This window comes from Capsella rubella, unplaced genomic scaffold (assembly GCF_000375325.1).
Source record: "Capsella rubella cultivar Monte Gargano unplaced genomic scaffold, Caprub1_0 scaffold_8, whole genome shotgun sequence".
NCBI classification, from domain to species: Eukaryota; Viridiplantae; Streptophyta; class Magnoliopsida; order Brassicales; family Brassicaceae; genus Capsella; species Capsella rubella.
In genome coordinates this window covers 8,870,578-8,897,211 of record NW_006238916.1, presented here as the reverse complement: position 1 = coordinate 8,897,211, position 26,634 = coordinate 8,870,578, and the positions used below count along the sequence as shown (strand labels likewise).

Sequence of the window (26,634 nt, the reverse complement as noted above, 5' to 3'; positions counted from 1 at the left end):
CTGCGTCGTTTTATTAAATTAGTGAAACTTGGTTTCTCAGACACTGAGCACTTGATTTTCTCGTGGCCAAATCTGTTTTCTCCGTTCATTCTCCGGTTCCGATCTCGAAGAAGATGAGAGTAGTTCTATTACCTTCCTCTGTCTCCGTCTCCTTGCAGCTATCCTTTCTTCTTCTTCTCCTTGTTTCGGCTATAAGATCGAACTCATCTCCCTTAAGCAATCCGTTTCTCGGCATTTCTCCTCAAGGTTTGGTTCCCTGCTCATTGGAGATCTGTGCTTCGTTTTGCTCGAGATCCTCCACCAAAATTACTCCGATTTGATCTTTTGTTTCTGCCCTTTTTTTTATATCTCGTTGATGTGTAGATGAGAAGTATTACAAGTCATCTTCCGAGATAAAGTGTATGGATGGATCAAAGAAATTCACAAAAGCTCAACTTAATGATGATTTCTGTGATTGTTCAGATGGAACTGATGAGCCAGGTTTGTATCATCATCCCAATTTCTCTGGAAAGCTCTTATCGTGTAGCTTTTTGTACGATATTGTGACTAGAGGATTTAACTATTTCAGTTTCGTTGGGAATTCAAACTGGTCATTGTAGTTATACTTTGAGTTTAGTGGAGTGGAATAAAGTTTTTGCTTTTTTTTTGGGATTATGTATGTGATGGATCATTTGTTTACTTTGCTCTATGTGTTGATAATAATCCAGGTACCTCAGCTTGCCCAAATGGAAAATTCTATTGTCGAAACGCAGGCCACTCTCCATTGGTTTTGTTTTCTTCCAGAGTCAATGACGGTATTTGTGGTATGTTACTGGACTTCTATAATACGGTTTACTTTTAGTTTCTGTTGAGCTTCTTCGTTTCAAGCTATGTGCTTTCAAATGCTATATGGAGGAAGATATTGTTGAAGAATAAAGGATTAATCTATGAGTACTTATGTTTTTTTTTTACTGTGGGAGCAGATTGTTGTGATGGAAGTGATGAATACGATGGTCAAGTGACATGCCCAAATACATGCTGGGAAGCTGGAAAAGCTGCTCGAGAAAATCTGAAGAAAAAGATCGAGACATATAACAAAGGACTTGTAATAAGGAGACAGGAAATCGAACAAGCGAAAGTAGGTCTAGAGAAAGATGCAGCAGAATTGAAGAAGCTGAAAAGTGAAGAGAAGATTCTGAAAGGCCTTGTTGAACAGCTGAAAGGTTTGCCGTTTCTTTCTTTGGATGCGTAATTTAATCTTTTTGTTGGATTATTTTGCAAATGGCATGAGAGTTGAGGTTTAGTTTTCATCTTAGAGAACTTAAATGGACATAAGTAGCAGTACCATGGGATAATCAGTGTATTCGATTGTGAAAGTGGAACCCTACATATTAGTGTAGTCGGATGCTTGATATGCCTCGGGATCAGTTCTTAAATTTTCTCTAACTACCAAAAGGAAAGGAAGAAAGTGAGCAAAACACATGATTTGTAGTTTACGTAGTGAAATTGATTAACTCCTTTTTTATGATGACTACAGATGATAAAGACAAAAATTTTCCGTTGTTCAACTTCTTTCTGTGATTTGACAAGTTTACATGTTTACATTTCCCTCGGATCATTACTTCTGTAGATCGTAAAGAACTAATTGAGAAGGTAGAGGAGAAGGAGCGTCTGCAGAAAGAAAAAGAGGAGAAGGAAAAGAAAGAGGCCGAGTTAGCAGCCCAGCAAGGAAAGGGGGATGCTGAGGTGGAGAAGACAGGTGAAAGTGAAAAAGTTGAAGAAAGCACACCTGATGAAGGGATGCCTGGAGTTTCACAGGACGATGAAAATCCTGGTGACACCATACATCATGATGAGATTGGTAATTACAAGGATTATCCTTCAGATGAGGTTAGTTCTTTTCTTGCAAACTGAAATAGATTTGCAGGCATCTTTGTACCTTTCTTTATTCTACTTTTTAAACAAGCTAAGGAGTCAAACCATGGAAGATGAGCTTATCATACCATTTGTCAATATTTTAGACCAATTTGGACCTCCTGCTCATTCATGAATTGTGAGGTCATGAAATAATTCAAGTTTTAATATGTGAGATGCTTGAAACTCTATTTTTTACTCATTGGCATCTAAACCTTGGCTTTTTTTTTTGTGCAAAAACCTTGGTTATCTTGAACTCATTCACATGACTATGAACCCTCGTCAATACATTCAATGCTTTTTATATTCTTGAGTTCTCATGTTTTGCTTTTGGGGTGTGTAATTCAAGCGGGTACTGAATTAGACTATAATTTCAGGAGCCAGCTGCTGAAGCTGAACCAACAAGTATACTGGAAGAGGCTACTCACACTGATCCAGCAGATGAGGTATGGAAATTTAATTTGATTCACATGCTTTTTCAAATGTGGTGCAGTCTGTTACTTTGAAGTTAGATGATGATATATGGTTGTTTACGATACAGCATGTTGTGGAGACAAAGAAGGAATCTACCTCATCTGAGGATTCCGTCACAGAAGGATCGCAAAATGATGATATTACCAAAAAGGAGGAATCAGACGAGGTTACACCATTTTCTTTCAGTTTCTGGCCAAGTGCTTACAGTTGTCATAAATCTGAGTATAGTTCTCTGAACTTCCGTGATGAGAATACTCTGCCTTTTTGAGACTTGTCTATTGCATTATTTCAATAACTCTTCCCAATCTGAGTTATCTCGGAGATTACTAAATTGCTGATTTTTCCCTGACGTCAAAGTACTCTACATTCTATTGATAGGAGGATCTTGTAACCGAAAAGAAGGAAGAGTTGTCAAAGGAAGAGTTAGGGCGTCTTGTAGCCTCTCGCTGGACAGGAGAGAAATCTGATAAGCCAACCGAGGCAGAAGATAGCCCCGAAGCTGATGATCAGGAAAACCATGACCACACGCCCATCACTCCACATGAAGTAGAAGAAGCTGATGGGTTTGTTTCGGATAGTGACGATACCAGCGATGATGGGAAATACAGCGACCATGAACCTGAAGATGATTCCTACGAAGAGGAGTATAACCATGATTCTAGTTCTTCATACAAATCTGATGCAGATGATGACGTCGATTTATCAGGTCTGCACTATTTCCACAGATAATTATATTATTGAATGATGTTAATCATCTATCATATTTAGTTGACATGATTGAATTTCTTTAATGGATAGAGACAACCTCAAATCCTACTTGGTTGGAGAAGATACAAAAGACTGTCAAGAACATTTTGCTGGCTGTGAATTTATTACAAACCACCCCAGTGGACAAATTGGGTAAAATAATAGTTTAGCATTTCCATTAATAGTATTGTGATACTCTTATTCTTTAGTGATACATCTATATCATTTTGGAATATGCAGAGGCTGATCGGGTACGGAAAGAATACGATGAATCAAGCTCCAAACTGAATAAAATACAGTCAAGGATATCGAGCTTAGAAAAGAAACTAAAACAAGACTTTGGTCTGTATGACAAGAAATCCTAAGCACTTACTTTTACCATTCTTTGAGTTAGTCCTTATATTTTTTTATTACAGGGCCGGAGAAAGAGTTCTATTCATTCCATGGTCGTTGTTTTGAGAGCAAACAGGGCAAGTAAGGATAATCGTAGCAGTTTAGTGTCATCCATTCTTTATTAGCATTATCAGGTATTATAATTATGGTTAGCTTAAGCATCTATTGTTATTACCTAAATATTGGTGTAGGTATACTTACAAAGTCTGCGGATATAAAGAAGCAACACAAGAGGAGGGCTATTCAAAAACTCGGTTAGGGTAAGTATCGTGCCACTCTATATTTCTGTGCATGCTGATCTTTTAAAGATAGATACACTAATAACAATATATTGGTTTCAAAGTTGACAATTATATATCAGTAACTTATTTATCTTTGTTTATATATATATATATATCCCTCTATGCTTCTTTATTTTGTTTCTCTGTTATGGGATTTGCTATAATAGGGATTGGGACAAATTTGAGAACTCTTACCAACTCATGTCATATACCAACGGAGACAAGTGCTGGAACGGTCCTGATAGAAGCCTTAAGGTAAGTGTTTGGGTCCAAGTATCTATAGAAAATAATCAGAGCGTCCAAAGATCACAGACCTTAAGTATACAAAACTTGATGAGTTCACTAAATGCAGGTGAAACTAAGATGCGGGTTGAAAAATGAGCTTATGGATGTCGATGAGCCAAGCCGTTGCGAGTAAGTTCTTGTCTTGGTTACATCTCACGGGTCATCATCCCCTTTTGTCTCCATTTTTTCTATTTCTATCCTTTAATTCATACTCTTGTTACAGATATGCGGCAATCTTATCTACTCCAGCTCGGTGTTTGGAAGACAAACTAAAAGTAAGTTTTTTTTGTGTCATCATCTCGAATCACAAAGCAGACCTACACTAGTTAACACTTCCTTAACCTGGTGTTTCGTCTTGGTTTTTATAGGAACTACAACAGAAGCTGGAGAAGTTGATGAACCAAGACAAACCACAGAATCACGACGAACTCTGATCATTTTCACCTGAAATAATTTTTACCAGATGCACACACTGCGCTTAGATTTATGTCAGTTAGACTAGTAATCTTGCTCAGTCTCAAACGTCAAGAGAGGAAGACTTTTTAAAAAAAAAAAAAGAGAGAGAAGTTTTGGGTTGGAAGAGAATGATAGAGTCAAGTTTACATCATTTGTGTTCGATGGAGATTATAAATATCAAAAAGTATTTTCGACAAACGTTCAAACTTTGGTTAAAGCGCAAAGAACGATTCTTCGATGTAAGAAACACGAAGAAGAACTAAATCTTGTCAAGCTTCTAGAGTCTTTGAATTATTCGGGATTATACTATACGTCCATTACCAGTACCTAGTCCTAAACAAGTGTTAGTTTGGTTTTTAATTTTTCTGATGCTCTTTTAATTATAAGAAGATTCTATTACCAATAGAGACAAAACTCGAAAATAAGAAATTATTGCAGCTCAACACTAATCATGTGTAAACAAATGATAAATCTATAAATTATTATAGTTTTTCCATTTTTTGATATAAATTCTCTAAAACCATGTGTAATCAAATGTTAAATCAACTGTAAATATTGACAATAATGTGCATTTAAAAGAATTAAAAATATCATTAAGAAGATACTTTATGGTATTCGAGAAAAACAAAAAACCTTGGCCCGACAACAGATCGAGAAGGCATAAAAAGGTAAACGAAAACGAATATTATTATTATTAGTGAACAATGTGCGTCCCGGCAAATTAAACCGATGGGTAATAATCAAATTTTGTTGACCAAATCTAAACCAATGACCTGAATTTTACATTTATTCATTTCATTTTTTTTTCACCTCCAAAAGTCAAAAAAAGAGAAGAGAGACTCTTCACTTGTTCATAAATCTCTCTCTCCTTTCATTTCTCAGATTCTCTCTGTGTAATTTTCCTTGTTCTCCAAGCCAGATCTCTCTCCATAAATCTCTCTTCATCTCTCTCTCTCCACTAACCATCCGCGATCCTTGCTTCTGCGTCCTTTTTTTTTGTTTGTTTCTTCACTCACTTTACTTAGCGATGTCGATGATGATTGAGCAAAGGCCGAAGACGAAGATCGTTTGTACTCTCGGTCCAGCTTCCAGATCCGTTCCCATGGTCGAGAAGCTTCTCAGGGCTGGTATGAACGTTGCTCGCTTTAATTTCTCTCATGGATCTCATGAGTATCATCAAGAGACTCTCGATAATCTCCGTCAAGCTATGCTTAACACTGGGATCCTCTGCGCTGTTATGCTCGACACCAAGGTTCGATTTCATCAGTTTCTTTTTTTTTACAGATTCTTTGTTTAACTTTTGCGGTTTTGGGCTCTGTTTCTGATTCCAATTTTATCCTTCTTTGACTCTGATTCGACTGTGATCTGGAATTCTAGGGTTTCTAGATTTTTTTTTGGGTTTATTCTACTTTTTTATCTGAAACACTGACGGTCTATTTATTTTTGCTTTTGTATAAAATGTTTTCGTTCATGCCTCTTTTATAGACATCTATGTTTTGTAAATGGTTTCTGTTTTTTTGTCTATTTATATACCATATTGTTCCTTTGATAGATTTTGTTTCTTCTTATATATCTTTCAACTCTGCTAATGAATAATTCTTACTAACCTCACTCTCATGACTCATGATGTTTTAACTTCTGGGAATTACTAAATTTGTTATTGAGAGTTATGAATCTAGATCTGTGAGGCTCGTATCGTAATTGTTTCTACTGAGTTAGACCAAACAAGTGGAGAAGAGTAAAAGCTTGTTTGGGGACTAAATGTAGCAATTATGTTAGTATTGAGATCTCAAAAAACTAGGTTAAGGTATTAGATACAATATTGATAGATGATCTAGAGTCAGTATGTGGAGAGTGGTGACAGGCAATGTTCTTCAACTGCTGATAGATTTATTAGAGTCAATATTGATTATGGTTTTGTGGCCAGAGAAGAAGTTATAAAATTCAACTCTATGAGTGGATTTTAAATTTAATTTGTTCGCTCAACTTGTTTCTGTATATGTAACGTCACACGTGCTTCAAGAGACAGGACACTTATAATTGTAGAGTAAGAAGAAAATTGGTGTTGATAAACAATGTCCTTGAACTGTTTCTCTCTTGTCTATGATTATGTTGTTTTTAAACAGAGAATGTCATTTTGTGTGAAGTAAACGTTCTTACCAAATTTCAGTTGATACTCTTAACCTGATTTGTCTTTCAGTTGAAGATTTCTCCAGTCATCATATGTCTTGTGTATGTATAGTGTCAGATCTATGTGGTGTTTCCATTATGCTGATCGAGGGTTGTTTTTCTTTTCTCTTATAAAGGGCCCAGAAATCCGAACCGGGTTCTTGAAAGATGGGAAACCAATTCAGCTGAAACAAGGCCAAGAGATCACCATTTCGACTGACTATGACTTGAAGGGTGATGAGAACACCATTTGCATGAGCTACAAAAAGCTGGCTGTAGATGTCAACCCAGGAATGGTCATACTTTGTGCTGATGGTACAATCTCGTTACTGGTTCTCTCTTGTGACAGAGAGAACGGTACAGTCCGTTGCCGGTGTGAGAACAGTGCAATGCTCGGTGAGAGAAAGAACGTTAATCTCCCAGGTGTTGTTGTGGACCTCCCAACTCTAACTGAGAAAGACAAAGAAGACATCATGCAATGGGGAGTCCCAAATCAAATCGACATGATTGCTCTGTCTTTTGTCAGAAAAGGTTCAGACTTAGTCCAGGTCCGGAAACTGTTAGGAAAGCACGCAAAAACTATTCTTCTCATGTCTAAGGTATGCTAAATTAAAATTCTCTTTCTAGTTCCGGAAACTACAGGGTGAAATCCTTAGGTTGTGACTGTTTTTGCTATCTTCTTTATGATCGATTAGGTTGAGAACCAAGAGGGTGTGGCAAATTTCGATGACATTTTGGTCAATTCGGACGCTTTCATGATTGCCAGAGGAGATCTGGGCATGGAAATCCCAATTGAGAAGATCTTCTTAGCCCAGAAGGTGATGATCTACAAATGCAACATCCAGGGGAAACCTGTGGTCACAGCAACTCAGATGCTCGAGTCTATGATCAAGTCTCCTCGACCCACAAGAGCAGAAGCCACAGATGTTGCAAACGCCGTCCTCGATGGTACAGACTGTGTCATGCTCAGTGGTGAAACTGCAGCTGGAGCATACCCTGAACTAGCTGTCCGTACAATGGCTAAGATCTGCGTGGAAGCCGAGAGTACCCTTGACTATGGAGATGTCTTCAAGAGGATCATGCAGTACTCTCCAGTTCCAATGAGCCCACTCGAGTCACTCGCATCCTCAGCAGTCAGAACCGCTAACTCAGCTAGAGCCACTCTCATCATGGTCCTGACCAGAGGAGGAAGCACAGCAAGACTTGTGGCTAAGTACAGACCAGGAATGCCTATTCTATCTGTCGTTGTTCCAGAGATCAAAACCGACTTCTTCGACTGGTCTTGCAGCGACGAATCCCCCGCGAGACACAGCCTTGTCTTCCGCGGTCTGATCCCCGTGCTCTACGCAGGGTCTGCTAGAGCCTCACACGATGAATCAACAGAAGAAGCTATTGAGTTTGCGACTCAGTACGGAAAAGAAAAAGAGCTGTGCAAGACTGGAGACTCTGTTGTTGCTCTACTCCGAGTCGGTAATGCTTCTGTGATCAAGATCTTGACCGTCAAGTGATGATTCTGATGAAATCAAATCACGTTTTTGGCGTTTGGGGAACGCTCCTATAAACGTTTTATTACGGACTTATTCAAGATTGTGATTCAAATCTTGAGATAGAAAACTCAAGTTCTATTTTTTTTGCTTATTACCACTACTCTCTATTGTGACCGGGTGAATCCACTTAACAGCTCCTTTTGGGATATTTTAGTTGTATGGAAACTATTGGATCATACACGTATCAATATCATGATTTCTTTTTGTTTCCAAGTACTATTTCTTATGTATACATATACGCCAAATATAATGGTGAAACATTGTTCTTATTCTTAAAAATGACAGGGCATGAAGACAAAAAGAAGACAGCGCATGAATCATCGCCCCATACATATATCATTCCGACAAAGACTAATCATTATCTCCATTGTAAAAATTTCATCATTATTTGGGGCTTCAACTGAAAAATATGATTTTCATATTTGGAACACTCAGTTTTAAAAAACAAAGATAATGGAAACACACATAATTTGATCATCTCTGTACAAAGTCTTAAAACATGAAAGATTGAATCATCATCGCCTAGACGCCCATACAATGTTTTCATTCCGACAAAGATTCAATCATTCTCTCTATTTTGTAACATCTCCATCATTATTTGGACAGCAATTGACAGACACTAAGAAGACTCAGTCTTGAAAGCAAAAACAATGGAAACACACAAACTGAATTTGATCATCTCTGTACAACAACAATGGATTTGTTTTGTTCCAACAGTCTGAGTGAAAGAACATCATTTTTTATGTACATAAGAAAAGCAGAGAATGAAATGCAGAGTACATAACAAATTTAAGAGCTAGAAAATGAGAAACTTGAGAGAACAATGAAGAAGAACAAGAACAATAACAAAACCCAACATTTTCAGGTTTTGGATGTTTTGTTTTCAACGAGAAGAACCAGATGATCTTGAGTAGAAATTGTTCTCACCAGATTGTGATCCAGAGGATGAAGAAGACGACGAAGAAGAAGAAGACGAGAACAATCCACTGAACGGCCATGGAAACGAAAACCGTCTTCCATTTCCACTCCTCGCATCGTCCTCTCTTCCTCGTTCCGCATTTCCAACATTCTCAACAACGTTTCTGTTATTGGTTTCCCGAACAATTCTTGTTCTAGGCGGTCTCTCGGAATCAGTCTTTGTCTCATCATCATCATCAGCAGTAGAAGGAAGCTCGAAACGACACACGGGACAAGAACTGTGAAGCTCAAGCCAGGGAACAATACAGCGGATATGAAACTTATGCTTACACGGCAACTCTTTAGCTTCTGTTCCTTTCTCAAAATCATCCAAACAAACAGAACACTGCAACGGTTCCATTATCTTAACCGTTGGTAAAGCTTCAACCGCTTCTTTACGAGCAGGTGGAGTCCCTTGCCTATTAGGATCATTCTCAGCCAAATGCTGAAGCAAAAGATCTAGTCCAGGTCCAATGAAGTAATCTCCAAGTGAAGTCAATGAAGGATGGTTCTGAGTCCGATCCGAAGACCCCTGAACAACGACTGATTGGTTATACGGATTGATCATTATAACTCTATTGTTGATGTTCCCATCCCTCTCTCCAGAACTCTCCCAATTGTTATCAGAGCTTTCATACTCAGAAGCAATCCCAGCACGTATCCCTTGAAGCAACTGCAATATATTCCCGGAGCTTCTTCGTCTTCTCCTCAAGATAGATTCAAACTCTCTATCCAAATCAATCTCTCCACCATGTCGCCTAGCTCGATGATGACGATACACATTACTGATATTCCCATCAACATTGTTCAACTCATCACCACCATTATCATCAGTATCTTCACCAAACTCTGATCTCCTGAACCTTCTTCGTCTCCGAGGACTACTCATCATTCCAAGCAAGATAGGAGCCCATAGAGACAAAGCACGGTCTGTTCCAAAATCTGTTTCTGAATCCTGGACATCTCTTATACCTCTGCCACCACCACCACCTCCATTGCCATTACCGCTCATTTCTTCAATGAAACCGCTTTGACAAAAGGGACATTTGATCTCAGATTCCATTATTGGATTCACCATTTGTGAACACATGTGACACCAATACCTAGCTGCCATTGTTTCATCCATGTCTCTCTCAATCCTTCAACCCTCAAATCTCTTGGTTCTGCAAACAAGAAAGAACAAACAGAGATAGATTTAAAATTCAGATCTAAGACCTCTATAAAGTTTATAACTTTCAACAAATAAGTAGATTTTGTCATTAATATCCTAAAAATTAAATGATTTTGACCAATCAAATTAGGATAAGAACATCTTAAAGAAAATGAGAGGTAAAGGTAAGACTTTTTTAAAAACAAATTTGGATAAAATCCAAAACCAAGAATTTAACCCAAAAGAGAGAAAAAAATCTCAAGAACCCAGAATCTTGTTAAAGATCAAAGAGGGAAAACAAAACCCTTGAAAACAAAAAAAAAGCAATCAAATTTCTTACTTTTTTGTCTTCCTTTCTCATATATTTTCTCAAAATAAAAGAAACACAATCCATGAATTAGAAAAAAAAGAAAAAAAAATCATACCTTTAAAATGTCTCTACACTATTTCTTGAAAACCCAAGAAACAATATTTTTCAAATCTCTTCTTCCTTCTTTGGATTCCTCTAGAGAAATTTTGTTAAAGAACCCCAAAGAAAAAGTCTCAACTTTTGTAGAAGGGTTCGAGAAAAAACGGAGAAGGAAAGAAAGAAAGAGGAAATGAAGAAGAAAGAGTGGAAGGAAACAAAAACAAAAACAAAACAACACAACCACGTCCTCCTCTCCGGTCTAAACACCCAAACTCGTTCCCCTTGTTTCCTCTTTACTTTATGTCCTTTTCTTAATTAGCATTTATCATTATCATCTTTCATTAATTAAAAAAGAAACTATTAATCAAGTTTTATAGACTTTTTTTTTTTTTTTTGTTAATTATAGTCTTTCGCTTCCTTTACAAATTTAATCAGTAGCCAGCTGATTCTCAACGCCTCTGTGGTCTTCGTTTTATTGAGTTTTCTTCGTTGGTTATATTGTAATGACTAGTTGCAATGGGGAATATAAAGGTATCTTCTTCTATGTAAATTGTATGTAAATATTCGTTTGATGTAGACTTGTTAGATTAATAATAATGAAAATTTGTACGTTTTCTCCAACTTTTATAAATTAGACGCGTGAGCTTCATTTTCAGAATTGGGCCCTAGTGTGTTATTTCCATTACATCTTCAATAATGTTGTTTGTATTCACAAACTAACTGACATTGTTTTCAACATAATATTAACGTACGTACCAAAAGCTTATCCAATAACTCTCTAAATCAAACACCAACCAAACAAGAGATGTTATTTGACAGAGTTTGACCATAGCTTAGGCTAGCTTCAATCAAATAGTAGCTGACAAGTTGGTAAACACGTACATACGTAGTTTCAAGGTCACAATAGCATACCGCATCATCTCCTCGTAAGTGTGACTGTAGAATTTTTACTAGGAGTAACAATCTCAATAACCAGCTTACGCACAAAACGACGTCTAGCTATAATTCCAAGCCATACTCCAATATCAACAACATTACAAGAATTGACTTTTGGGAAAAAAAAATTACATTACAAGACTTTTGACCAAGTTTGAAACGCGAAGTTTTTATAACTAGTGCCACATGCAAAACAAAAGATCTGAATTTATAATTATTTTGGTCTACATACCATTTATAATTAATGTACATATACAAAGAATTAAAGATTAGCTAGTAATAAGTTGTATTACTGTATTTCTTCATTAGCTTAGCTTTTGGTTTGTATAAGTGCACCACACGCTTATTGATTGGTTGAAGCGGCCTCGCATTTGAATCTGAAGCCTGTAAGGTATCAAGATGATAACAAATTTGAAGGTATCCTTGAGTATTTTATAGCCATATATATTGAACCGGAAAAAACAAACACACTTACATCGTGTACAGCTACACGGAGAAGTTTCACTTGTTTTTTTGTCACAGTGCGAATCTGAAAATTCATTAAAACATACAAGAGATTTATATATATTTAATTACGTAATCTATATTATAATAGAAATAAGAAATTGAAATGAAAAAAAAAAAAATTTGGAAGGGATGAAAATATATAATTAGTACTATGTATATATATATATACATACCACTTTGGCAACGGACCAAATAACATTTTCAGAACAGGGAGGAGCTGTAAGTGATCCGACATATCTATAATAATGTTTTGTTTCAAAACTGAATTTTTTAGTATCAGTGATTCCGACATGTTCCTCGGCCTCATGTGTATCAGTTATCTTCTTCAACTGTTTGTCCAACTAATAATCAATAAAAATAAAAATATAGAATTACTAATGTTTCTTTTGATTGGTAGTAATCCATGATTTTGATTATAAACCGTTACTAGCTAGGAATTAAGGTTAAGATTGCAATAATACCGAAAGGAGAAAAGGGTCAGATGCTCCTATGTTGTATAAGAAAGCAACAACAGCGTAGCGTTCATCTTCGCTCTCGTGCACCAAGTGTTTCTCAAGCGCATACCTATTTATATTTATATATTGTTTAATCTCAAATAATTAACACGTATAACTAAATTCATAACAGTGAGATAATGATTTTTACGTTAATAATTAAGACATGGCATAGAATATATAACCTTTTGCCATTGATTGTATGTTCGGAAGGAGAATGCCAATGAAGCTGTTGAAGTTTATATCTAGTGCCATTGACAGTGACGCCTATACCTTTGTTTCCTCCTTTAAACTTTAGCTGCCACAGTCACCAAAAATGTTCTTATGACCAAAAACAAAATTTTATAACCAAAGAGAGTTCGAATGATTATTAATTAAAAGAAAGAAAATATATTAGAAAAATGGTGTGGTAGTTAGAGATATACGTACGTACCATGATATCATGACCTCTGTTCTTAATGGTGGTGTTAGAAGGCAGATACTGGCTACGAAGAGATCCAAGTCTATGAGTAACGACGACATTTTTGTCCCTAAGATCAATCGGAGATTGCATTTTGCCTTTTCCACACATTTTCCACTCTTCCTTTAGTGTTCCCCATTTCGCTGGCCCCTTCTTTCCTTTCTTCTCGTAGCTAAACTCCGTTTCGTCCTCTATTCCAAATTAAACAAATCGATATGTTTGTATATATGTGACCCTATAAACTAAATTTATATGTCACTGAAGGTGAACGAACATATTTGTACTAAGAGGGGTGTATTCAAAATGGAATTTTAAGAGATTTGAGTTTTATTGGGGTTTTAAATGATTTTGATGATTTTAGGGAAGTTCATATGACTTTTGTAAAATCCTTTCAAATCTCACCAAAAACTATGGGATTTGGATTTCTGTATTTTTAACTAAGGAAATCCTCCCAAATCCTCTGAAATCCTTCAAAATCATTAAAAGCCAAATCCACAAATTGTTTTCAATAACAGTGGATTTTAATGTGGATTTTGAAATCATTAGTTGAATAACAGTGGATTTCATGAGACTTTTTAAAATTCATGTTTGAATAACAGTGGATTTGTAAACTTTTTACAAATCACTTGAAATGTCACTTTGAATACACCCCCCTAAAAACCTACTAAAAACAATAATATAGCTTGCTTACCAACTTCTCCACCTGGTGCTGGTCCTGGTGCAGGTTTAGGTTTAGGTGCTGGTGCAGGCTTAGGTTTAGGAGGTTTAGGTGCTGGCGCTGGTGCAGGCTTAGGTTTAGGTGCTGGTGCTGGTTCAGGCTTAGGTTTAGGAGGTTTAGGTGCTGGTGCTGGTGCCGGTGCAGGCTTAGGTTTAGGAGGTGCAGGTGCTGGTGTTGGTGCAGGCTTAGGTTTAGGTGGTTGACTCGAAACAATGGTAATAGAGATGAAGATAAGGACAAAGACCCAACCTACTGATGATATCTTCATTTTCTTATGCTATGCCTTGAGGAGAGAGATGAAATAAGATTCAATGTTTGTTGTTTTTCAAGGTAAATAAGTAAATATCTTACAACGAGGTCTAGATGACGAAAGAAGAGTTGTATACATAAACAAAACTCAATGCATATGATGTGATTTGTTTATTTATTTAAGTAACTTGTGGAGAATCTACTTTAAATCGGCTGGATATTTATGTGTTTATGTAACTCTCTTTAAAGTGGTTCATAATGTAAATTAATGTATCATCCTTCTCAAGAATAGACAACCAAAAGCAGTTTAACCACAACAGAAAGGATAATATATATGTTACAGAGATGAAGTACACAAAGACCCCATAAATGATTGAATGCATCGTGCATGCGGAAGAATGAAGATACACCAAGGAATTAAACTTATTAAATATACTTCTTTTTCCGTATACTTTATTTCTTCTCCTTAGAACAAAACCATAAGAAACTCAAATATGCTAAATTTGGCTGAGATAAAAATAACAACCATAACAAGATGTTTACTTGACAAATTGAATTTTAACTACTTTAATCAAATGAAACTAACAAGTACGTGATTGCCTTGGCCACAACGACAGCTCTTTAAGGATATCTCAATTACTATATTGTTTGTTTCTCTTCTGTTATTCCTTATTATTTTACCCATATCTCATTGAAATCATCAACACTTTGATCAAACAAAAAAACATATTCTAACTAGCTTTGTGACAATTTTAATTATCTCCTCTAATTAATCAAGAGGTGTTTAAATCACCACAGGTAAGCAAACTGTTAATTTTTTTGGAAAATAGAGATCCTTTCATTCTTTTAGTATGCCCGGAGCAAGAACTTAAAATTTTCAAAGAGCTAACTATAGAAATCATAAACAACTAAAAAGTTGTAACATAGCTTATCTAAAGCTGACCATTACCTCAGCTGAATGCAAGCTGACAAATTGGCGAATATCTTGGCAATAATGACAACTCCTTGTGCATCTCAAGTTTCTTGTCGTCGTCAATAGACTTAGAAGGGATAATAGTTGCCTTCTTTAAACAGATTGCACTTCTTAAGATGAATGCCGCCATTTCTTTCTCTTCTATTCTTTGAGTATAACATTCCCATTTGAAGGTTTCAAGGCTGTATAAAAGACAATTAGGTATCGAGCTTGGTTCACTCCAGCACGGTCGCGATTGGTCATTTCGAAGGCAATGGACCTGAGATAAACGGTATAGGAGTATAGTGGAACATATTAATCTTACTGTTATAGTACTAGAAAATAAATATATACTATCATTACCTGTTCAATCTCGAGAACTTGTAAATTAGGGGAATTTCTGAGCATACGCATAAGTAGACTCAGCCACTCAGCCAAACATGTGCATATCTTTAGATATACAAGAAGCTTGAAGATACTACCATGAGGGTAGGACACGTTCTGGTTAAGGGACCATATAAGTACACAAGCAATATCGATTTAGTCCCCAATATCAGATTGCAATAAGCTAGCTAATATAAAACAACAACATACCTTTGACTTTGAGCTTGGTAAGCAGAGATGGAGATACTTGGCTAAAGTTATAGAACCCAAAATTTGCTCAGTTTGGGAATGAAAAATGTCAACATTTGCCTTCACGATGTTAGGCATAACATTCTCGACGATGTGAGAACCCTGAGAATATTCAACAACATCCAAGAACTCCAAAGCAGGAGTGTCTAAAATAAACCCACTAGCTTTGCCTTTTTTTAGTTTTTGGTGCAAGACTAAGCTCTTTAGAGAAGGCACTCTAACGCTCAACATAACCACATTGTCATCGAGGATTTGTTCCACAACCAAGTCTTCAAGAACTCGACAACTTGATATAAGCCTGTTGACAAATTCATCATTTGGGTACTTCATGGATTCGAGACTCATTTTTTTGAGAGATGGGAAATAAAATGGGGAAGAAACATCATCCAAAAAAATGGCGTTCCTTAGTTTCAATGTCACAAGCATTTTGCAGCATGTAAACAAGCTCCTAGGAAGTGTTACATGAATATGATTACTAGAAGAAGTATCAATCTCGATAACCAGCTCATGCACAAAGTGTTTATCCGCACCTCTAACCAACACTGGTATACCTCCACTATCACATGTTTTTCCAAGTTTGAAGTGCAAAGTTTCTAGTACCGGAGCCTTGTGCAGCAACAACGACTTGCCCACAAAGGTCGAAAATCTTCCATAATCAAGATCCTTAGAGCTATCAATATCGTACACAAGTTTTGGCACAAACATCCAAAGATTCTTCCATCGTTTGGACAAAAACATTGTGGCCATAACATTTTTAACAGTAGGAAGTGACGACATCCCAAAAGAAGGTCATCATGCAACTGACTTATTCTATCCATAATTAAGAGCTTTCGGCATCCGCAAATATCTGAAAGCCTGAAAACATTAAGAAAACAAAAAAAGACGAACTCAGTGATCTGAGATTCTCAGTAACCAGACAAATAGACAAAACAAGGAAGCAGTGTTAAAGCAAAACCCTAGCGAGGGGTTTGTAGAAAGAGAAGCAAACAAAATCCAAACTCACTAATGTTGTACTTAGGATTTGCTCAGGTGCGCACAAATAGAAAACGAAAGCAAACAAAATCAAACAAGACGAGAATCAGCATTACCTAAATCCTCATGCGTGTGCTTTAGGAAAATACCTAAGACGTTATATATATATATATATATATGAACCACGAATCCCCGAATGCTCAACCGAACCAAAAACAATTGGTAAACCGAAAAGTCAAATCGAATCTAAATTTGATTACACTGTAGCCATGACGTTATTCGAGCTAGACCAGGATAGGAAACGAGTGGGCATGGGTTTAAAGCAAATTCAGTAATCATTATTACAAAAGATTTTATTTTCTTTAACGATAGATAAAATTATAAAAATTACAGAACAATTCAACAAAAGATCACAAAAACGAAAAAAGATAATATAGTTGTTCATTGTGTTTCTTTCTTACTAACCAACGCAACAACGTACTAGAGCAGAAAACATAAGAAAGTTGTTTGTTAAAGAACACATAATAATTCATGTGTTTAATAAGATTCAGACCAAACCACTAGAAAACTGAACATTAATTTCTTCACCCTCGGAGCTGAACCAGTAAACTCAGTCAAACGAAATCTGACAAGCAGGAGAACTTCTAGGCAAAAACGACAACTCTTTGATCATTACAAGTTTGTCGCGGTCGTAGCTGGTGGATTCAGGTTTTATAGTAACCTTCTTCAAACAGCTTCCGAATCTTAAGAAATACGACGCCACTTGTTTCTCTTCTTCTCTTCCTTCATAATCTAACCATTCGAGAGTTTCAAGATTCCCGGACACACATTCAGGAACAGAACTTGGTTCACTCCAGTAGACGTTACCTCCACGGTTATGGTGCTGATATAAATTGACGAGATGTAATTAAATGCAGTACATTATATCAACATACAGTAAATACTTAGATAAGTACTAGGAGGGAATACACACTAATCATAAAACACTCAGTGAAACTGGTTTGAAATACATACCCGTCCAAGTTCGAGAGCTTGTAATTTATGTGAATCTTTAAGCACACGCATAAGTAGATTCAACCATTCTGTCTCACATGTGCATATCTTTAAACGTACAAGACAGGGGAAGATACTACTAACAGGATAAGCATCCTGCAAAATTAAGAGACGTACACTAACTGATATATTCTCATAAGCAATGGTTAAAACAACAACTCGCAATTGTAACAAGAAAAATACCTCTGTTGTTAGTAAACATAAGTCGAGATGTTGGACTGAAGTAATACAACTCAGAATAGTCCGAGGAAGAGCATAAGAGACGTCAATATATGCATCTACAATATTAGGCATATCATTCTCGATGACACAAAACCCACCCGTACCATCACGTAAATGAAAGCACTCCAGATTAGGAGCATCTATCATAAACCCATGAGCAAAATCTTCAACTCTATCATCTGATGTATGCAAGGCTAAACTCTTGAGAGAAGCAACTTTAACGGTGAGAATGGTCACATTGTCATCTGGACATTGGTCCACAACCAAGTCTTGAAGAGCATGACAATTTGATAAAAGACTGTTGACAAACTCGTTGCCTGGATACGTCACGGACACAAGTCTCAAAGTTTTGAGGGATGGGAACGAAACTGAGGAAGAAACATCCAAAAGAATCGCATTATTTAGTTTCAATGTAACAAGCATGCTGCTCTCTGTGTACAAACTCCTTGGAAGAATGGCTGGTGATGCACGAGAAGAACTGTCGATTTCGATAATCAGCTCACGCACAGAGAATTTATCCGCAGCTCTAATCCATACATGAAGATCTCCAGCACCACAGATTTTACCAAGTTTGAAATGCAAAGTTTCTAGAGCTGGAGCCTTGTACAAGATCAAAGACCTGTCTACAAACCGCGAAAACCTTCCATAGTCAATATCCTGATGGCTATCATCGTACAAAAGCCTTGGCACAAACATCCAAAGAAACTTCCATCGTTTAGACAAAACCATTGTGTCCACAACATCTTTAGAAGTAGGCAGTAGTGATAATATTCTCAAGAGAAGTTCATCAGGCAATTGACTTATCCTATCCATACTACTCCAAAGCTAACATTAAAAACTTAAAATTAACTTTTTGTGTCTGTCCTTTCACTGAATAATCCTGGAAAATAAAATAAAAAAAATTACAAAGCAATGCAAGGTTAAAGTAAACCAGTACTAGCGAGGTACGACACAGAGGAAAATAAAATCTAAACTCACCTGGAATGATTATTGTTTGAACTCTCTCCTCCTTCAAACACAAAACAAATCCACTATATGAGTCGATCAAACAGATTGCAAGTGTTTTACAAGAAGATTTCTCACTCTCTTTAAACCCTCGGATATGAAGAACGCTAACCCGAGAACCAAGATAACATCATAACACTAAGGAAGACGAAGGATATAGAAGAAGATTGCTCAATCTCTCTCTCTCTCTCTCTTGCCCTTACATTAATGCAGCAAGAGACCTATTTAACCAATGAAGCTTATTACCGAGGGAGAATATGAAGAGACTCGGCACCTTCTATCTTAACTAGTGTCTTTCCTTTTTCCCTTGGATTATCCGAACCGTCTAATTCGTGTAGAGAAGTTCACACACTTGGCGGCCTTGATTGGGCTCTACTTTTTAGAACAAAAGGAAAAATATCAAACCGAAAAACAAAAGCCCAGTTTATCTCAACTAAAAAGGCCTTTTTCCCAAATAACTCTCCAATTTTAAAATTGTTAAGATAAATTATCTAAACTTTTTTGTATAACTCATGAGTCCGAAGACATTTTAGATCCAAAGACTAATCTCCTGGAAGGAAAAAACTATGTTAAAACTTTTGTAATTAGTGTGAAGTTACAATCATATTGTTCAAATTATTAGATGTTTTTGCAAAGGGTTTACACAAATATCAAATTTTAAAAAAATATAAAAGACATGATGATGTTGATGTGTATAGTTTTGTTAATTGGAAGGAAAACATTAACAAGTTTGGAGAATTGATCGTAAAAAGGGAGTTTTAGCAACAACAAAAATATGATAGTTTTAGGTGTCACGATTTTTGTTAAGAGTTGGTCATATTGTTTGTACTGAAGTATCTGCTATTAAATGAAGTGAACGATGAATGTGTACCCTCATTAAAGCAAGGACGCAGGGTCAAAGCAAAACCCTATAGCGAGGTGTATGTAGAAAGAGAAGCAAACAAAATCCAAACTCACTAGCTAATATTATACTTAGGATTTCCTCATGTGCTCAATGAAGCAAACAAAATCAAACAAGACGAGAATCAGCAGAAAAGAATTAGCATATTTACACTAAATCTTCATGGGATTGCTTTAGGAGAATACCTAAATGAAACTGGTTTGAAATATGAACCATGAATCCCAAATGCTCAACCGAACCAAAAAATTGTTAAACCGAAAAGTCAAATCGGTTCTAAATTAGATTACAACAAGTACTGTACTTGGGATCATAATACGAAACCTTTACGTACATGCTTGATAATTCTCAAAAAGTTTTTTTTTTTTATCGATAGATACAAATTCCAGAAGAATTGAACAAAAGATCATAAAAAACTAAGAAAGATAATATAGTTGTTCCTTATGTTTCTTTCTTTCATACCAACGCAACGACGTACTAGCTAGAGAGCAGAAAACATAAGACGCTATGATAAGGGTCTCCAAGCTTGGTTCATCTCTAGAGTTTAAGTTTTAACCCATGTTTTCTCTTTTGAAAAAATCTTTCAAACTCTCGTTGCACTAGTTGTACAAACTTATATTTTTCTTTCAATCTAATTTAACATTATTTTCAAAAAAAAAAAAAAACTTGAACACTTGTTCACCCTTGGAGCTGAACCGGTAAACTCAGTCAAACGAAAGCCGACAAGCAGGAGAACTTCTAGGCAAAAACGACAACTCTTTGATCATTACAAGTTTGTCGCGGTCGTAGCTGGTGGATTCAGGTTTTATAGTAACCTTCTTCAAACAGCTTCCGAATCTTAAGATATATGCCACCACTTGTTTCTCTTCTTCCCTTCCTTCATAATCTAACCATTCGAGAGTTTCAAGATTCCCGGACACACATTCAGGAACAGAACTTGGTTCACTCCAGTATATGGGTAGTTGGTTAGCTCGACGTATATGGTGCTGATATAAATTGACGAGATATAATTAAATGCAGTACATTATATCAACATACATACTTATAGTAGTACTAGGAAATACACACTAGTCATAAAACACTCAGTGAAACTCGTCTGAAATATATAGTACCTGTTCAAGTTTGAGAGATTTTAATTTAGGTGAATCTTTAAGCACGCGCATGAGTAGATTCAAGGGTGTGTTGGCAAACTATTACATTTTTGAAACATAATTGTAAAGGTAGTACATTTACTATTCATAATTAGCAAAATAGTACATTTTTACTATTTCAGATATCTGTACAGACATACAACTGTACAGTAACATATTATTGTAATCAAATATTTGTACAAAGAGAAACAACTACAAATAAACATATTTACACATAAACAAATATACATACATAAACCAGAAAATATCTGTACACATAAAATTATACGTGTATATAGACCGCTGTACGGATGATTTTCCGTACACCGACACACAACTGTACATAAGGATAGCTGGACGTATCAAAATTTGTTTGAAAAAAATTTGAAATTATTAAAAAAAAATGCATATCAAATTATAGAGAAAAAAATATAGATTTTTATGTAATTAAAATTTTATAGAAAACAAATATATTTTGATGAATAGTTTAGTTATTGGATTTAAGGAGATTTTTAATAGTGTCTAAATAGTGTTTAAATAGTAAAAATGTATTACAGTAAAACCTCTATAAATTAATACTCGATAAATTAATAATCTCTATAAATTAATAAATTTCTCCGGTCCCAACTTGGGACCAGTGTAATTTTAGACATATTTCGATAAAATAATAAGATAATAATTTTTTTGAAAATCCTTTGTAAATATATGGTCTCAACAATATTATAAATTAATAATTAGGTAAAATTTTCAAAATATATGCATATATAGACACATAAGTTTTTGTTAGAGTTTATTTCTAATATTTTACTATATCAAAAATAGTTAGCATTCTCTTTCAAGACATAATAATTATTATTTTCTTTGCAATTAATTATATAAATTACTAATTATCATGACTAAATCTTATTTTTAATTATTTTTTGGAAAAAACTTTCCAAATTAGGAAAATCTCTATATAAATTAATAGATTTTCATGGTCCCAACATTATTAATTTATAGAGGTTTTACTGTAGTTTGCTAATAATGAATAGTAAATGTACTACTTCTACAATTATGTTTCAAAAATGTAATAAAAATCCAATTAATCCTAGATTCAACCATTCTGTCTCACATGTGCATATCGTTAAACGTACAAGACAGCAGAAGATACTACCAACAGGATAAGCATCCTGCAAAATTAAGAGACGTACACTAAAATGATACTCATAAGAAATTATTAAAACAACAAGTTGCAATTGTAACAAGAGAAATACATGTGATGTTAGTAAACATAAGTCGAGATATTGGACTGAAGTAATACAACTCAGAATCTCCCGAGGAAGAGTATAAGTGACGTCAATATATGCCTCTGAAACATTAGGCATATTATTCTCAATGACACAAAACCCACCCGTAACATCACGTATATCAAACCACTCCAGATTAGGAGCATCTATCAAAAACCCATGAGCAAAATCTACGACTCTGTCATCTGATGTATGCAAATCTAAATACTTGAGAGAAGGAACGTTAACGGTGAAAATGGTCACATTGTCATCTGGACATTGTTCCACAACCAAATCTTCAAGAACATGACAATTTGATAAAAGACTGTTGACAAACTCGTTGCCTGGATACTTCACGGATAAAAGGCTCAAATTTATGAGGTATGGGAACGAAACTGAGGAAGAAACATCCAAAAGAATCGCATTATTTAGTTTCAATGTAACAAGCATGCTGCTCTCTGTGTACAAACTCCTTGGAAGAATGGCTGGTGATGCACTGGAAGAACTGTCGATTTCGATAATCAGCTCACGCACAGAGAATTTATCCGCAGCTCTAATCCATATATGAACATCTCCAGCACCACAGATTTTACCAAGTTTGAAATGCAAAGTTTCTAGAACTGGAGCCTTATGCACGCTCAAAGACCTATCTACAAACCGCGAAAATCTTGCATAATCAGTATCCTGATGGCTATCATCGTACAAAAGCCTCGGCACAAACATCCAAAGAAACTTCCATCGTTTCGACAAAACCATTGTGTCCACAACATCTTTAGAAGTAGGCAGTAGCGATAATATTCTCAGGAGAAGGTCATCAGGTAATTGACTTATCTTATCCATAGTACTCCAAAGCTAAGATTTAGAACTAAAAACAAAGAAGGTTGACAACTTTTTGATTCTGTCTTTTCACTGAATAATCCTGAAAAAAAAAAAAAGTTACAAAACAATGTAAGGTTAAAGGAAACCAATAGCGAGATGCGAAAGTGGATAAAATATGAAATATAAACTCACTTGAGAAGATTATTTTTTTGAACTCGTTCCTCCTTCCAACACGAAAAACAAAGCCACTATATGAGGCGATCAAAGAGATGATTGCAAGTGGTTTACAAGTTACTCTCTTTAAGTTTAAACCCTCGGACCCCTAATCCGAAAACCAAGATAAAAACTATGGAAGACGAAGAAGATTGTTCAGTCGCTGCTCTTAGCCGTTACAAACTGAACCTGTAACGATGCAGTAAGAGACCCAATTAACCAATGAAGCTTAAATACAGAGAGGCTATAAAGAGTCTATTGAATCAAAGCACTTAAGAACAAAGATTGTGTTTATAAAAGACTCTCTCTTTTATTGCTTTAGAAACTGACTCAAAACTAGAGCTTACAAACAATCTCAATTCTCATAGGTTTACCACACCTTGGCAACTCTATATATATATATATGAAAATCCCTAAGCAAATTTCCTTATTCAAATAGAAAATATAACTTATTCTAAACTTCCTAATCCTATTCCATATCTCGGTAGGATTATCTTTACCTTGCACCTCACCTCAAGCTAACTTCCTCTTCTTCAAGCTTAAGTCAACAGAGTCCTTAACCTTTTACCAAAAAAAAAGTCAACAGAGTCGACTCTTTTGGAAGACACAATTCTGTAAGGTTAAGCACTTCCAAAGACTCTATCTCAAGTCTCAAGTCTCAACTAGTTCGTTTCCTTTTGCCTTTAATTATCCGAACCCTCCGATTCATATAGAGAGAAGTTCACACACTCGGCCTTAACCAAGAAAAATACCAAATAGTAAAAGAAAAGCCCGGTCTAACTCAATCAAAAAAAGGCCTTTTGCCAACTAATACCCCAATTTTAAATTTAGTTAAGATAAATCATATCATTCAAATCATTAGAGTTTTTTTTTTTTGCGTGGCGCTTACACAAATATCAAATTTTAAAATATAAAATCGGACATCACGTCATTTTATCAGAAGACATGATGATATGTATATTTTTATTAATTGGAAGGAAAACATGAACAAGATTGGAGAACTGATCGTTAAAGGGAGTTTTATAAGCATTCTTGGATTGTGTGGAATTTTTTTTATGATGAATTATATATGTTGGATTCTGGTTTGCGTTACATGTTTTGATCATGTAGAGTAGCATGATTGATGGATTAGTAAGTTAGAGAGAATAAGGAAATAGTAAAATTACACCAAACGTGGACTTACAAAAAAAAAAGATTTGACTGAAACACATAAGCAACAAGGAGGAGAATGTCGAAGCGAGAAGTTTAAAGGCAAAACTTGAACCCAAAATGTAGTTGGAAGACATGACTGAAGCTGCACCGGAGCTGTTTTGAAGAGGATCGTAGCTGTCAAAGATCAAACATCAATCATTAGAGCAAGGAGACTAAAAGAGATTTATTTTATTTTGTAACTAAAGTTTGGGAAATGTTTGCGTTGTGTTTCCTAATTATCTTTAGAAAATGTCACTTCCAAAATCAGAAAAATCAAACTGAAGAGGCAAAACACTAACAAAAACATTATATATAACTTGAAATTTTTATTATTATTTCAGTAGACAATGCCTTAAAGAAACAGACTATTGAACATCTCAAAGTCAAACAAAGTACAAAAAAAAAACTCAATTACTCAGGCGGCGGGTGAAAACACAAAGCTTGTTTTTTCCTTTCTGTTCACCTCAGTCTCACCGGCGAATTACAAAAGCTACCGGTGAAAAAAAAAAAAACCTTCCGCCATTCAGAAATTGGTTATTTTTAATTAGGTCAAATTCTTAAAACGTTTTTCCAAACTATGCAAACTCCAAAATCAGTAATAATAAAGTAAAACTTATTTTTTTTTTGTTTTAATAAGTGTGCCTCCATTAAGTCCACGTGGTCATCAAGCATCACCTCGGAGCCCGGAACTGTCTTCCGGTGTAAGTCTGTCCGAAGCTCCAGTTACGTGGAGTAGCGTTGTTAGATACAACTGTACGTCCATCACTAGTTGTCACTTTGAACGAGAGAGCTTGACCATCAAGATTCGCGTTGCTTTGCCAGTTCTGTCCCCAGTTTCTCGACATGCTTTGCCATCCAGTTCTGGTTCCTTTAACGGAGACGGAGGTAACATCTCCGGCGCCGGCTACGTTGGTTATGAGTACGAGGTTGAAGTATGAGTGACCGTTGATGGTGAATCGTATCCCTCCTTTTCTCCGGCAAGCCACTCTGTTTCCGAAACAGAGCACAAAGAAGATTAATTAGTAAATAGTAAATAATTATCAAATTCTTTGGTAAACCGAACAGAGCTAAACCGAGATCGGTTAACGTACCTCCGGTATTGAACGGGGACGACGCCGGCTTTGTATTTAGCGATGCGGAGGAAGATGGGCTGAGCCAAATCGAAGTGATGTTGGGGAGGGTTACACCAACCACCGGCGTCGTTGGCCTGAGCAAAGTTCGGTGGACAAAAGTTTGTTCCCGTGACGGTGATTGTTCCTCCGAGACACCATTTTGGGTCGTTTACGCATTTTATCTGAAAACACGCACCGCAGGTTTGACCACCGTTGAATAGAGCGGTGCTTAGAGCCGCCGTGTTCGTGCCGTATCCTTGACTGTATAAGTTCCCGTATCCACACGCGCCGCCTGATCCCCACAAAAACACCAACAACACAAAAGTAAGACTTGTGTAATATACAAACTTACGTAAGTGCATTATTATAAAAGTGTCTATATTTAAAGATTCTTATAGGTAAATTACATAACTGTTGGTCATATAAAGTAGCATATATATTTTGAAGATTATTAATTACAATTTCAAGTTTGAAGTTATGTTGGTGAAAAATAAGAATGATACTAAAAGTGTGAGAGAAGAGTAAGAAAATTTACCCATGGTGCCAGAAGCATCAGCACCTCCATAGAAAGTGGCTCGAGCATTGACCCAACCACTACCGTAACCATCCACACTCTTCCACATTATCATCATCATAAGACCCATTGACATGATCACTTTTCCAACAATCTCCATTTTCTCTGCCTTTTTTTGTCCTACAGAAGAGAACTATAATGATAAGCTAAACGTAGTATGGAAGAAGACGACGAAAGAGTGTGAAAAAGATTCTTACAGTGGCTTCGAGGAGAGAAAAAAAAGGAGCCACCAACTAAAAAAAACTAAAGTGAGGTTAGAGGAGAGGAAAGGTGTTGCAATGTTTGTTGTGAGTTGTGCGAGATGGGATGATTATATATAGAAACTTCTGCTTGGGAAAAGTAATTATATTTATATGTTCTATTATTATAGGCTAGTTAATTAATGTAGCACTTGCAAGTGAATTTTATCAGCTACTATATTTTACAACATTTTTTTAGATAGTAGTATAGTACTACAATTATTTTTAACC

General features: G+C 35.9%; 8 protein-coding genes across 8 annotated transcripts; 2 read left to right on the top strand and 6 right to left on the bottom strand.

Moving 5' to 3' along the window:
* The first annotated feature begins 57 nt into the window (after window positions 1–57).
* On the top strand, window positions 58–4,833 carry LOC17875001 (glucosidase 2 subunit beta). Its single transcript, XM_006281760.2, has 16 exons — window positions 58–246; window positions 364–480; window positions 708–803; window positions 963–1,202; window positions 1,610–1,869; window positions 2,271–2,339; window positions 2,435–2,533; window positions 2,746–3,073; window positions 3,166–3,267; window positions 3,355–3,456; window positions 3,531–3,588; window positions 3,699–3,767; window positions 3,956–4,043; window positions 4,141–4,202; window positions 4,297–4,348; window positions 4,442–4,833. Exons 1-16 carry the CDS (start codon window positions 114–116, stop codon window positions 4,505–4,507), a joined length of 1,941 nt encoding a protein of 646 aa, XP_006281822.1. The 5' UTR covers window positions 58–113; the 3' UTR covers window positions 4,508–4,833.
* Window positions 4,834–5,335: 502 nt separating this feature from the next.
* On the top strand, window positions 5,336–8,458 carry LOC17875041 (probable pyruvate kinase, cytosolic isozyme). The gene is made up of 3 exons (XM_006280175.2): window positions 5,336–5,781; window positions 6,836–7,297; window positions 7,394–8,458. Exons 1-3 carry the CDS (start codon window positions 5,557–5,559, stop codon window positions 8,204–8,206), a joined length of 1,500 nt encoding a protein of 499 aa, XP_006280237.2. The 5' UTR covers window positions 5,336–5,556; the 3' UTR covers window positions 8,207–8,458.
* Window positions 8,459–8,880: 422 nt separating this feature from the next.
* On the bottom strand, window positions 8,881–11,061 carry LOC17874602 (E3 ubiquitin-protein ligase SIRP1). The gene is made up of 2 exons (XM_006279429.2): window positions 10,778–11,061; window positions 8,881–10,365 (listed from the first exon to the last, which is right to left on the bottom strand). The coding sequence occupies exon 2, from the start codon at window positions 10,326–10,328 to the stop codon at window positions 9,129–9,131; it is 1,200 nt and encodes a 399-aa protein (XP_006279491.1). The 5' UTR covers window positions 10,329–10,365; window positions 10,778–11,061; the 3' UTR covers window positions 8,881–9,128.
* Window positions 11,062–11,859: 798 nt separating this feature from the next.
* On the bottom strand, window positions 11,860–14,144 carry LOC17875806 (alpha carbonic anhydrase 8). Its single transcript, XM_023777172.1, has 7 exons — window positions 13,850–14,144; window positions 13,132–13,349; window positions 12,884–12,996; window positions 12,666–12,768; window positions 12,378–12,545; window positions 12,173–12,226; window positions 11,860–12,081 (listed from the first exon to the last, which is right to left on the bottom strand). Exons 1-7 carry the CDS (start codon window positions 14,142–14,144, stop codon window positions 11,971–11,973), a joined length of 1,062 nt encoding a protein of 353 aa, XP_023632940.1. The 3' UTR covers window positions 11,860–11,970.
* A 931-nt stretch (window positions 14,145–15,075) lies between these two features.
* LOC17875424 (putative FBD-associated F-box protein At5g56390) lies at window positions 15,076–16,040 on the bottom strand. Its single transcript, XM_006281515.2, has 3 exons — window positions 15,672–16,040; window positions 15,441–15,578; window positions 15,076–15,357 (listed from the first exon to the last, which is right to left on the bottom strand). The coding sequence occupies exons 1-3, from the start codon at window positions 16,038–16,040 to the stop codon at window positions 15,076–15,078; spliced, it is 789 nt and encodes a 262-aa protein (XP_006281577.2).
* A 1,096-nt stretch (window positions 16,041–17,136) lies between these two features.
* On the bottom strand, window positions 17,137–19,137 carry LOC17875009 (probable FBD-associated F-box protein At1g32375). The gene is made up of 4 exons (XM_023790144.1): window positions 18,936–19,137; window positions 17,919–18,837; window positions 17,697–17,831; window positions 17,137–17,565 (listed from the first exon to the last, which is right to left on the bottom strand). Exons 2-4 carry the CDS (start codon window positions 18,768–18,770, stop codon window positions 17,293–17,295), a joined length of 1,260 nt encoding a protein of 419 aa, XP_023645912.1. The 5' UTR covers window positions 18,771–18,837; window positions 18,936–19,137; the 3' UTR covers window positions 17,137–17,292.
* Window positions 19,138–20,564: 1,427 nt separating this feature from the next.
* Window positions 20,565–23,095, bottom strand: LOC17877202 (putative FBD-associated F-box protein At5g50270). Its single transcript, XM_023777725.1, has 4 exons — window positions 22,244–23,095; window positions 22,088–22,159; window positions 20,973–21,035; window positions 20,565–20,846 (listed from the first exon to the last, which is right to left on the bottom strand). The coding sequence occupies exons 1-4, from the start codon at window positions 23,093–23,095 to the stop codon at window positions 20,565–20,567; spliced, it is 1,269 nt and encodes a 422-aa protein (XP_023633493.1).
* A 1,735-nt stretch (window positions 23,096–24,830) lies between these two features.
* On the bottom strand, window positions 24,831–26,444 carry LOC17876142 (expansin-A14). The gene is made up of 4 exons (XM_023784115.1): window positions 26,362–26,444; window positions 26,126–26,284; window positions 25,570–25,882; window positions 24,831–25,465 (listed from the first exon to the last, which is right to left on the bottom strand). The coding sequence occupies exons 2-4, from the start codon at window positions 26,262–26,264 to the stop codon at window positions 25,150–25,152; spliced, it is 768 nt and encodes a 255-aa protein (XP_023639883.1). The 5' UTR covers window positions 26,265–26,284; window positions 26,362–26,444; the 3' UTR covers window positions 24,831–25,149.
* Window positions 26,445–26,634: the final 190 nt, after the last annotated feature.